Source organism: Haemorhous mexicanus, chromosome 3 (genome assembly GCF_027477595.1).
Source record: "Haemorhous mexicanus isolate bHaeMex1 chromosome 3, bHaeMex1.pri, whole genome shotgun sequence".
Lineage (NCBI taxonomy): Eukaryota > Metazoa > Chordata > Aves > Passeriformes > Fringillidae > Haemorhous > Haemorhous mexicanus.
Window position 1 is genome coordinate 58,741,404 of NC_082343.1, and position 12,444 is coordinate 58,753,847.

Below are 12,444 nucleotides of genomic sequence, written 5' to 3' on the forward strand. Positions count from 1 at the left end.
CACCCAGATTTTTGGTGCCATGAGTATACCTTCGCTAAGCAGACGTGGGGGAGCCCAAAAGATACCAGTTATGAGCCTAAGACCCTCAATCTGCTAATCTATAAACAAAGGTTTTGTGGACATTTATGTTGTTGCTTTGCTGGAGTTTTCTATACTTTAGTCACACCAGCAAGGCATATGATTTACTAATTTTTCATTCTGGCTCACAGAATGCCGTTTTCTATCTTGAATTTAATTAAAGTATTTCAGTCTTCAGGAGTATCCTATTCTTACTTCTTCTGGAATATGCACATTTTATTGAAACTTAGAGCCAAATCATAGTTTAATTCTGTAATTACCTTCCGTAATTCACGTCAAAACCCGTATGTGAATTCTCAGGAGCAAATCTAACTCCCTGAAGATGAAGCAACCATCAGAAAAGAATTTACACTAAGCAAGGTGAAAAAAAACTCACCACGTACACAAGTTAGAACAAATTTGTAGTTGCATTTTATTTAATCAATGAAATCTACCTTAAAAACACAAAATCAAACTTAGTAACCCAATACATTGGATTAGAGAAAGCTTCAAGCTTTTAAGCACAAGCCAGAAGTCACAGTCTCAAGGAGAGTTTCAGAGGCCAAAGCAATACACTGGAACAAAGTAGTATCTTTTTGTGGAGACATGCTCCCTGCACCATTAGCGTGGTTTCGAGTGCAGCAGGTATTTTTAGCTGTCAGTTATAAAAAGAAGATTTCGTATTTGTTTTATAGTTAAGTTTGTTGCATTGCTTACCTAGGCCCTGGATTAATGGAGAAAACAGGCAAGTTAAAAGCCCTTGCCTGCTCAATTACTACCAACAGACAATTTACATTGTGGTAAAGCTAGCTTTATTTAAATGAGGTTCAGACAAGAAGTAACTTTACATATTATTAACAGCTTTGGAGCTACAAATGTAAGAATCAGGATTACACAGGTCATGCTTTTGTTATTTTGTTTTACCTGCTGCAGTTATTGCAATATGGCTTAAGGTACATAGGTATACAATTTGTACAAATTCAGCCAAGTTTGCACTTGTGAGGTGTTATTAAGAGCATCATTACCTTGCAAGCCAATCTAAACGTGTGGAAACCAACTGAAGTTTTTGGAATCGCCCAAAGCTAAGGGGGAAAGCTGCCGCTAACAATGGACAGAGATAGACTGGAGTGTTTGAAACCACATTGTTTGGCTTTAAATATTTATATAATTCGCTCTGAGGTAAGGAAAAATCTTTTGATGCTTCCACGCAGGGCAGCACCAGATGGTGCAATCACACCAGTGCAATCAGTAACATCGCTTGCTGGACGTGCAGCCTCGAGGAGAGGCCAGCACCTGCCGTAACAAGAGCATTTGTACACTAAAGTTGTTTTTAAAATAAATTACTATACAGGTATGAGAGTGAGTTATTGTTCAACTTGATGGGCATTGGTTTCACAATGTGTGATCTGTAACCTTTACTTTGGAAATCAGAGCTGAAAGTACTGACTTGTACCCCTTGTTCGATTTTAACGTAAACAACAAAGGAGAGGACCAATTCATGTTGGGGACAGACATCCCAGGACTCTCAGTCTTGGGGCTTCTAAGTATTTTTATATCACCCTGCCCATTCTGGTCTCACCTGCTGTCAGTCCAATCCACCTTTCATGAAGCTTTTTAAGACCTCAGCACCCCAAAAATCTCATCAGCTTTTTGAAATTCAAGGCAGAACTCATTACCGACTCCCTTTTTCCCTCTTTCCTACTCCTGCCTCAGAAAAGACAGAATTGTCAGGAGTGAGGAGAATTTCAAAAAATGGTGAGGTGGAAAAACAGTTCAAGCAGGGATTGGGAAAGAAGGACGTGTGTGTGCAGGAAAGATGTTAAGACATTATAGGGCGAGGAAAGGCTTTGCACTGGATGGGGCAGTCACCAGAAATTAGCAGAGCTTAGAATGAGAGGGGCAAGATGCAAAGTGGCACAAGAACAAGTGGTGGTGTCTGGAGGGTTCTCAGGAACCAGGGAGGGCTTCACGTAGAAGTGAGCAGTGGGTCAGGTCAGGGCTCTCCTTTTGTCAGAAATATCATAGTTCTACATTAAAATCAGAACTGGGTTTAGGCTATACATATAAATATTCAAAGCAAGACAGCCAAATTTTTTGAGAGATTTTACAGGGGGAAAAACCTGGAACAAATAAATAGGAAACTACATTTCTACTCCAATAAGTATCAATTTCCTCTCCAGGCTACTCTACAATATTCATTTAAGGGATTGCCTAAACAGTACAGAAGTATCATTGCTCTACATTAAAATCAGAACTGGGTTTAAGACATACATATAAATACTCAATACATTACAGTCCAGTCCTGAGACCTGAAGTCTGGAACAACAGAGGAAGGGTATTTTCCATCTCCTTTCAAAGCTACACTGTAGATATAATTTCTGACTGAATCAGGCCGGCACAAATACAACTGAAAGATGGACAGAGATACCTGAATGGGACTGAAAGGCAGCAAACTTGAGCACCTTGCTCAACAATTTGTGCGTGATCCAGTTCCTGCTGTTTGACAGACGTATCCAGAAGTCTAATGTGTTCTCATCAGTCAGCCCTCCTCTCCCCCCTCACACACAAGCTGAGTAGCACCTACAGCCATTCACAGGTCAGATCAAGGCAGCTAGGAAAGATGTGAGGGGTAAGGGAGACCATTAAAAAAGGGAGGGAGACTCAGGGACAAGTGAAGGGAGTCAAGGAGATTGGACAGACAGGACACACATTAAATGAGGGGACACTAATAACCATGGCAAAAATTCTAGTGGTCTGCCCAGTCACTGAGTGGCGCAGCTCCAGTCTTAATGGATTATTTTGGGCAGAGACAAATAACCTTCATGGAACACAGGTATGGATACAGCCAATATTAAAGGCATTGTTTTTAACACAAATGGCAAGGCGAGGTCTTCAAAGGAACAGATGTTAACATCCAAGAATAAAGGGTAGTGAATAAAGCTCCTGGTTCTGTGGCAGGATTGTCAGTTGTTCTCTAGGACTGGCATCTCTCCACATGCCACATGGATGCTTAGCACACCTGAAAGAAAGATGACAGTAAAAAAGCTTTAGTAATGACTGCTTACTTTCTCAAGAATACATTATTTTCCCAAGCAGTTCTCAGAGATAAAGGTCTTATGACTTAGTGAAGCAAGTGCAGTATATATCCTAGGGAGAGACTCCACTTGTAATTTCTGATTCAAATTCCTCTGAAGCGCAAAGAGCTTTGTACATGAGGCACTCCAGGTTTACTATGGAAGGCAATACTCACATCGTTTAGGATTTTCAAAAGAGCTTTGTTAGAGAGTGTGTTTGCACATTAAATTGAATACATTAAATGTGTCATGTGAGTTCCTACTCAGGAAAACTGAAAAATACATTTACATTTACTACCTTCCAGAAACACCACAGCAATATATAGGCCAAGTCCAAGGCCAATGAAGTGAGGGCAGCCCTTCAGCAAAATAATTAAAAACAAAACAAACAACCACACCACATTAGAGAGAACAGTTTAGAGATCCTCACAACTATCTTAGAAAAATAAATATATTACTGGCTAAAAATGCTACTTACATTCAAGGCGTCAGAGCCACTGAGTTCTGACTTTGTCTATCACAAGATGTTCCTTCTTGACAACTGTCATCCTCCCACATTTGTGTTTTCCCATCTTCCACTGGTGAATGATATGGTTGTTCTTCACTTTCTCTGCATGTCTGCTGTCCTGTATGTTGGTCTGAGATTTCCATAATGTACCCAACCTCTTTTTCTTTTAATTTTGGTGTGTGTATGTCTAGGGTGTCTTTGGTTAAATCTTCTGAAGTACTTTGTTCTAGGGTTGATTTCTGAAGTCTCACACCTCCCCTAGAAATTTCTTCAGAGCTTGTCACGACTGTTAAAGAATTCTGACTTTGCCCACCTTTCAGCATCTCAGAAATTAAAGGCATGTCCTTTGTTTTTTCCACAGTTGCATAAATTTCTGCAGACTCAGTTAAGGTAGCAGTTTTCACTATTCCTGTTTGCTTGCGCTCTTGTTCCTTACTTTGTATCTCTTCCTCTTTAACTGGAAGCTGTTGATCTACCTGTGTACTTCCCAGAAGTTCAGGTACAATTATATCTGATGGGCTTTTCCCTACGGACTTAATGCTCTCCTCTGACTCAAGGGCAGCTGACTCTTCTGTTTCTGCAAGTTTGTGAACAGCTGACTGGATGGCATTCAATACAATTTTTGTGCTCTGGGACTCTATGATCACAGACTGAACAACATGCTTCTGAAATTCTGGGTGGCTGGGAGACAGACTGTGACTGGAAGGAATGCCATTGTGTTCGGCTTGCCCTGTGCTCTGGGGCCCCTCTTGCTCCTCTGATACTCCATTCATGGAAGCACAAGTTACTCTAGGCTTGGGTGCCGCCACACTACCAAGCTCTGCAGTCCCACAGCCTGAACAGTCAGTATTAGAAACTGGGACCTCTTCAGAAGCCATTTGCTCTGGTGTGGTTGCCAAGGGCTGTACAGTTTTGGCTGTCATGTCTGTGTGTGTCGCAGTTTCTGCCACAACATGCTCTCCACCTGCTGCAGCTGCTAGAGCCACAGGTGTTTTCAGAGGCCCCAAGCTTTCAGCTTGTGGAAAGGCTGAGTCAGAGCCTTCCTCTTGCTGGACAGCAGTTGACCATTCATCATGTCTCACAGCTTCCTGTTTTCCATATTCAAATACTTCTTTGGCTCCATCCAGCAATTGCTCATTTTTCTTATCTTCTTTCTGGAAACCTTGACAGTTCAAGGTTTCTACAAGTTCTCGTCCTTTTCCCACAGTCTCTTCTCCAGCCAAACTGCTGGGTATTTCACATTTCTTAGGACTTTTATCAGTGATAACACCACTTCCATTTTCAACAATCTCTGGACATGTGGATGATAAAGTAGAGGCCCCATCTGCTTTAATCTGCATGGGAGCCTCAGCAACAATGGAAGTGCTCTCCAACTGTGTTTCAGATTTGGGCACAGCACCTTCCACTTCATCACTCTTGGAGGGGGTTTCAGTTGTTTTGTCTCTGCCTTGTGGCTCTGTGACAGGCACAGAATCTTTTGCTGCAATGTCCCTGTCAGACCCATCACTCATGCTCTGCTCAGCACCTGCAGCTGCTTCTGAGCCAACTGTTTTTGAAGGAAGGGCAGAGGTTTTTCCCTTGCTCTCCAGAAGAACCTCAGGAACAGTGACTTCTGTGCTTTTTACTCCGTTGTGCACAGCATCATCTTCCTCTCTCAGGGCAGGCGTCCTGCTAGGAACTCCTTTAGTACAAACTTGCTCTTCTGAATCAGGAATTCCATCTTGTTTCCCAGTTTTAACAGTGACAACTGCTTCTGTGCACTCTGATCCCACAGTGAGTGTTCCACCCTCTCCTTCAAGCTTTTCAGCTGTAAGCCCCAAGGATGAGGCTTCATCCTCTGTATTGTCCTGAACCTGTGGAGAATTGCAACAGATCTGTGTAAAAGAGTACAACCAGGGAGTGACCAGCAATGTTCTAGGCGAAAAACCGCAACACCCAAAAGGACGAGTGCTATGGGAAGAGCACAAGGTGATGACATGGGGATCAGTACCTCACCAAGATCCCAGCTTGTGTTGTTTCTGAGGACAGGTAGCTCATTAAACAAAGGGCAGCCTTAAAATTAACTAAAGGAAGGGACAGCTGGCATCACTTGAAACAAAGACTAAGCCAGAAGACGAGGAGGTAGGGAAGAAGGTAGGAATGTGCCAGCCACAGTAACTACGGCATTTAAAGCTGGAGATAATGGTGTTGTTTCCATGTCCTCCCTTTGCAGAGGTACCTCAGCTTCACCTGTATTTCTGCCCACAACTGAAGATACCATCCAATGTGCATGGTGTCACATGGATCGCATCTGTATCTCAGGTGGTCATATACTATCTTCAGTTACTTAGTGCAGTGCAGGAGCCCTAATGACAATCATTTCAGTACCTCTGCATCTATGCACACCATCTCCCACTCCGTTTCTACATGCATTGCATCCACCTCACTCTGCACACAAGCAGCAGTGACTGCTGCTTCTAGACATCCATGTATCTCTCACAGTAAATGAACTTCAGTTACCTCAGGCTACACAAGGAAGGTCCTTGACAGTAATATACCCATAACCTGGTTCTAAACAAGGTATAGTGCCTAACACTTGCTGACTTTGACAAATCAACCCTTGTGTTATATGCAATACTTACTGCAGGCTTTCCTTCTGGAGCACATTCATCTCTTGTCTCATCCAGTGTCAACTCTGTAACAGGCAGTTTCTCTTGTTCTGAAGGCTCCTGGTTTGCAAGCAGCTCTTCCTTGGGAGACATGGCTTTGATGCTGTGAAACTCTTTGTCACGTGATAAAGTTTCCTCTGTAATCCTCTGCACTTCATTTACTTCTTTATGGTCTTCTACATGCCCTTGACATCCATCTGTGCTTTCTTCCATTGCAGAAGGTATTTCACTTTTCTCTGAACCTTCAGGTAATACACTCTCTTCAACTCTGTTTTGGCCCTGACTGCTCCCCGCACTTTGCTGGGGCTGGGGGCCATCCTCTTTGTGTTCTTTTTCCAAGGACTGTTCAAGCAGAACAGTTTCCTGGCTGACAACGTTCTCATCTTTAGCAGCACCTTTCACTTCTGACTCAGGTCCCTGTACTGTTGTAATTACAGTCTCTGTCACAGCTCTTTCACTAACCGGCTGTGTTACATCTGACTTTACTCTTTCAGCAACTTCATGGAGAACTTTTTGCGTCTGTTTGTCCAATTCTTTCAAATTTTGTTCAGTGGCCTCTGCTTCTTGAACTGGTGTAGCTTCCTCTGTAGTATCTGGGGTTTCTAACAACTGTGAAACAGCAGAAACCATCTCAGTTGTCTCCTCGGCAAGGGACACTTCCATGGTTTCTTCAGCACAGGAAGCTTCTGCTGTCTCCAGAGCAGTCACAGCTTCGGAGGTTAGCTCCAGCTCACTTGCTGTGGTGTCATCACTTACATCCTTTCTAGTCTCTGGCACTGTCTCAGCAGCTACCACTGCATTCTCCACAGTAACACCCGGTTCAGCTGTTTTCTGAGTTTCTTTCTCTTCCTCTTCTCTCACCTGCTCAATGCACTCTGTCAGAGCAGCAGATATCCATGATGGTGACCTTTCCTCAATGCTGCTCACTGCCCTTTCTTCTTCCACAATGGTAACAGCAACTGCATGTGTCAGCCCTTCAGATCCTTGCCCCGTCCTTAGGGTGTCCTCTAACTTTTCTGCTCTCCCTTCCTCTGAGGTTTGTTCCTTCGTCGCTTCAGCATCTTTTGCTCGTTGAGCTTCCATTTTCTCCTGTTCTGCTGCTTCATATTCAGATAAAGGAACAACAGCTGGAACATCAGAATCTTCCTCAGCTGTTTCTGCCATATCTTCTCTTGCTTGTTTAAGATGAGCTGGTTCTGGCTTTCCATCTGACTTTTTCTTCCTCCGCCCGGGCATCAATTTTCTAAATGGAACCCATGATTCATCTTTTCCAGGCTCACCATCCGATGTTGAATGCTCCAGGCTAGATCCCACAACAGAGTCTTCACTTCTTTCCTCCATTCTGGTTTTGGATCTCCTTCTTGCAGTAACTAACCTTTTAAACGATTCCCATGTTGACATACCTTCACTTTCAGATGGACTTCCGGCTTGTTCTGGGGAAGAATTCCCTTGTCCTTGATCACTCTCCTGAGAGCTAGTAAGAACTGCATCTGCTGCTGTATCTTTGTTCTGTCCAGACTCTTCTACTTTTTGGCTTTCTTCATCAGATGATGATGACTTCCTGGCTCTTTTCTTTGAAGAACCTACACATATAAAAGTTTCCCAGGAGACAGAGGCATCAACTTTTCTTTTGGGCTCTTCTGTAATTTTCTCTGGTTTCTGGTCAATTCCATTTTCTTGTATTTCTCCCTGATTTTCATCAACAACATTTTCAGTCGCAGATACCGTAACATTCTTTGTCTTATCAATTTCTTCTTCTTTATCACTTTCAGAAGGCCTTCTGACACGTTTCTTGGGAGTCACCATCTTTTTAAATGATGCCCAAGGTGTAACAATTTCTCTTTTTCGCTCCACATCTGTAATTGTGGCGTCTTCACTTTCAGTGACCTGCATTCCATCTGCAGATTTTTCCAAAGAGGGAATTTCATTCATCTCCTCAGGAGAAGAAGCAGAACTCTCTCCCTTTTGTTCCTCTGGGCTATCTGGGGAATCTGATAAGTGCTGAGTTGGTTCACCCTGTTCCCCTAACTTAGAATCTTCTCTTTTACCTTTTTGCTTCTTTCCAGACAGTTTTTTCAGTCCAGTACCTGTAAAGAGTTTCTTTAAAGGGCTACCTTGTAGTTTAGTCTTTTCTTGAGAAGACAGGAGTTCTGCTTCATTTGTGATACCTTCTGGAGGCCTCTTTCCAGCTGTCTCTTCAGAAGTTACTTCCATGGGTGTTTCATCTGGTTTGACAGTATCAGTTGTATCTGTGCCAGGTTTTCCCTGCAGTCCTTCATCAGCAGATTTGACTGACTGTTGATTATCCTCTGTGTCAACGGATTGTTCAGAAGTAGAAAAGAGTGGAGTTGACTTTGTTTCATGTTCTTTGCTTTCTTTCTTCTCTGTGGTTCTATCCAGAGCTTCTCCCTGCGCAGTATCATCTACTGTGGGTGACATTTTTAATTCTGCTTCCTCTGTTTTTTCATCTAATGTCTCTTTCCCAAGTAAAGCATCTTTACTTCCTTCTCTTCCTTCAGATTTTCTAAGCTGATCACTAGAAATTTCCATTGCCACAGATCCTGTTTCACGTGTCTCTTCAGAGGTTATTTCAGTTCTGTCATCTCTTTCACACTTTTCCATTGTCTCCAGTTTTTCTCCCACAGGTACATCTTTTGAAGATGTTGTCAATTCTCCATTATCACTGTCAGTGACAAGAGGTTCCACTGACTTTGTTTTTAGTGGTTTCTCCGTCACCTCACCTTCTTTCTCTCCTTCAGTTTCTTCTTCCTCTTTACCAAGATTTTCTGGGGCTTCCACCAGTTTCCTTTCTTGATCATCTTTTTTCCCCTCTCCACTTTCTTTTACAGCTGCTGCTGCCAGGTCCTCTTTTTGTCCCTCCTCATCATGCTTGACTACCTCTTTCTTTTCACTTCCTTCTACTCCTGTGGCTGCCAGAGTCTTTGCTGACTCCTGCATTTCACCTTCAGTTTGCTCCTTTTCATGTGCTTCAACAGTTACTGCTGTCACATTTCTCTCTTCATCTTGCTTCTCAGACTCAGGTTTCTCCTCCTTTTCACTGATTTCAGTTGTTAATGTTGTCTCCCCTTTTTCTATCTCCTCTTCTTTCACAGGAGACTGTTCATCTTCTTTAGGCTTCCTAAAACTTTTCTTTTTTCTAAATCCAGTCCATCCTTGAGTAAAAAGTTTTCTTAATGGTGATGCAGTTTCAGTGGCTAAGGCAACAGGCTGAGGACAAATCTCAGTTGCTTCTGGTATTTTAGGAGATTCATCTTCTGTTTTTTCGTTTTTCAGTGTATCTTTGGTATTGTCTTCTGCAGACAGTACATCCTCAGGCACTGCTGTTTCTTCTGAGGCAACTTCTTTTTCATCATCAGCTCCTTCAGGGACCTTTGTTTCCTTTTTCACAGTAAGCAGCTGAACTGGTTCTGATTTTCCTGTCTTTTCCTTCTTCACTGTGAATCTGAACCCAACAAATTTAAAAACCTTTTTAAAACCCAGATCATAAGACTGTGGCTCTGCCACCTGGTCTTCTGCAACTTCTTCCAAAGCTGGCAACTGCTTAATTGAATGAGCATCCTCCTTCTCGGCATCTACACTGCCCTTGGTGCCCGAGTCAGATGGATTTGTCTCCATAGTTTCAGTATCTTCCTTCACAGTTACACTGGAATGTTCTGTTTGTCCAACTGTTTAAACAACAACAAAACCCCAGTTAATTTCCTTCTAAATTTAATGCTATATTATACCTTGATATATTTTTTCATTATTACTAATTTTCATAAACATAAGCGTTTTATTATTATCTGCATAACTTTTCCATATGCTACTAGTACATTTTTAAGAATTAGTTTCTGTTCTATCACTCTTATAATTATTTGCCTTCTCACTATTATAATTATTTGCCTTCTTCATATCATTGTACAATTCTTTCCACAGTTTATTTGCAAATGCACCTTTCAAGCTTATATTCTCTTATTCTATACCCTGATTTTGCAGTTCTTTTTGTGTGGTTTGTGGTTTTTTTTTTTTTTACTTTAAAGACAAACTTAGGTTAAAAAAAAATTCTATTGCAGACTATACAGAATAATATATGCAATTATTCCTGAAGGAAAGCTCAATAAATATTTTCATGCAGACAGACACATCTGAGGAAACCCAACGAACAAAAAAACCTGCAAACAAACAAAGCAAAACAAAACTCAAAAAAAGCCTGTTGACCTAAAACGATAACAAAAAAAGAAAGCTTATTTTACAGCTCTGTCCAAAAGAATAGTAAGATGTGAAAATGCCCATGAGAAATCACCTGTTTTTCTAAAAACTTGTAACCCCTACAGGTAACAATATATTGCTTTGAAGATAATGAATCTTTGGAATTCTTCTATACAACATATGTATGTATTCAATACATACATAGTACTACCATCTACAGCAATTCCACGTTGCTTAGAATGAATGAAGTTGTTACCATGCAAGAAGGTAAAACCCCCCACTGCTCACGCGTCTGTTTGCATTATCTTTTCTTTGAGGACAGTTTGCGCTTTTCGTTCGGGTCACTGGCAACCCCCCTCTCAAGTCTAACCAGGATAATTTAAATATTATTGCTCCTCTGGCCAACTCAAGTTCAGAGACAGGCATTGTAAATTACATCTATGGCATATTCAAGACACCAAAAGATTCTTGGGCTTGGATGCCATCAGGATTTCAGTTTAATACTCTTCTTGACCCTAGATTTTGTGCAACAGGCAAAAGTGCGAGGCCACAAAGGAATACTCTTCTCTCTGACCAAACCAGTTAGAGTGCCAAGATGAAAAAATAAAATAATTTTAGAATATGCAATGTTGAACAGCAACACACTAGAAGAAGACATTGTCCCCTTCTTTTAAGCTATACATGTGCTTATGTCCAGAGGCAGGAGGAGACAGCTTTACAAAACATGGGATCATCAACTGCCCCAAAGTGATTTGGTTTTTATTTGAACCACCTTGAAGCTGTCTCTGACTCTGCAGCTGGCCTTACTTTGCTGGAACACCTGATCTCCAGAAGTCACTCACTGCCTCTTGCCTGGCTCTCCCTTTATTAAGGGCTGCTTCTTCAGAAGCACACAGACAATGCAGTCCAGGTAAGGCGGCAACTAACTACACAATAAGCCAAACAAAATCTACAAGGATAATGGCTTCTAACTGCTATGTAGAGGGCAAATTATTTTTCACTATCAGCAGCCTAATGGTTGTTGTTTCCAGGTCAACATAAGCAAAGCTTTTTGTTTTTCCTTTATCTAACAGTGCAATATTATTTACCTCAATTGTTAACTCCTAATTCAATTAAAAGCCTGACCTCTGCAAACATACTAACTCCCCGAACATTTCAGACCAGAGATGTTTGAACTGAGCCATTTGTGAGGGCAAAGGGTAAGACAAAACAGACATTTTGAAGAAGCTGCCAGAATTTTTAGTCTATTGGTAATATACCTCTTGCAAACATCAGTACAATCCACAAGCAAAATAACTCTTATCAATCAAACACTACATTTTGTTTGTATAGTCTCAAAATAAAGCTAAATAATGATAAAGTCAAGGAACCACTCTTGTATCTGTGTTCATTTATTTGTAGGTCTGGAAATAAAGTCCTTGTCATTTCCATAAAATAATGTAATTTAACAGAAAACTGTCAAAGGCTTACTGGGAATTCACGAAGTTAGAGGCACTTCTTCAGAGACTATCTTCGAAACATCACATTAGTAACAGGTACTTTAATATATTCTTAAGTTTGTTTACACTAAAATTATTCTTTCGGCTTAACCAGCTATGAAGCTAAATGCTGATCCTTAACATTGAAGAAAAATTTCCTCATGAGCAAGGCCTCTTAGCATCTCTGCTGGAAACAAAGTCTATAGAGTCTTTCTGTTTGTCCCAGCCCTGCATTAATGCAACGTGCTTATTCTTAGACACACAAAAATCTCCATCTGACATGAGCTAGATAAAGGCAGACTGAAATACAGAGCTGAGAGCAAGTGGGGAATGCTGGGTCTAAATGGGAAGGACGAGAAGCGCAGGAAAGAAGGGAGAAGTCAGAAGGGCACGTGGGACTGCTGAGCAGCCAGAGACATGGATTTCTATGGGCTCACCTTTCCTTTTGCAAACATTCCCTGGGAAGGCAT

General features: G+C 41.5%; 1 protein-coding gene across 2 annotated transcripts in view; it reads right to left on the bottom strand.

The window, feature by feature from the left end:
• Positions 1-466: 466 nt before the first annotated feature.
• The window catches only part of AKAP12 (A-kinase anchoring protein 12), a 30,413-nt gene continuing 18,435 nt past the window's right edge, over positions 467-12,444 (bottom strand). For both annotated transcript variants that reach the window (XM_059841974.1, XM_059841975.1), the window contains 3 exons: positions 6,261-9,973; positions 3,610-5,492; positions 467-3,076 (listed from right to left, as the gene is read on the bottom strand). In XM_059841974.1, the coding sequence (XP_059697957.1) occupies positions 3,612-5,492; positions 6,261-9,973 (5,594 nt within the window). In that variant the 3' untranslated portion in view covers positions 467-3,076; positions 3,610-3,611. The remainder of the gene's footprint in view (positions 3,077-3,609; positions 5,493-6,260; positions 9,974-12,444) is intronic.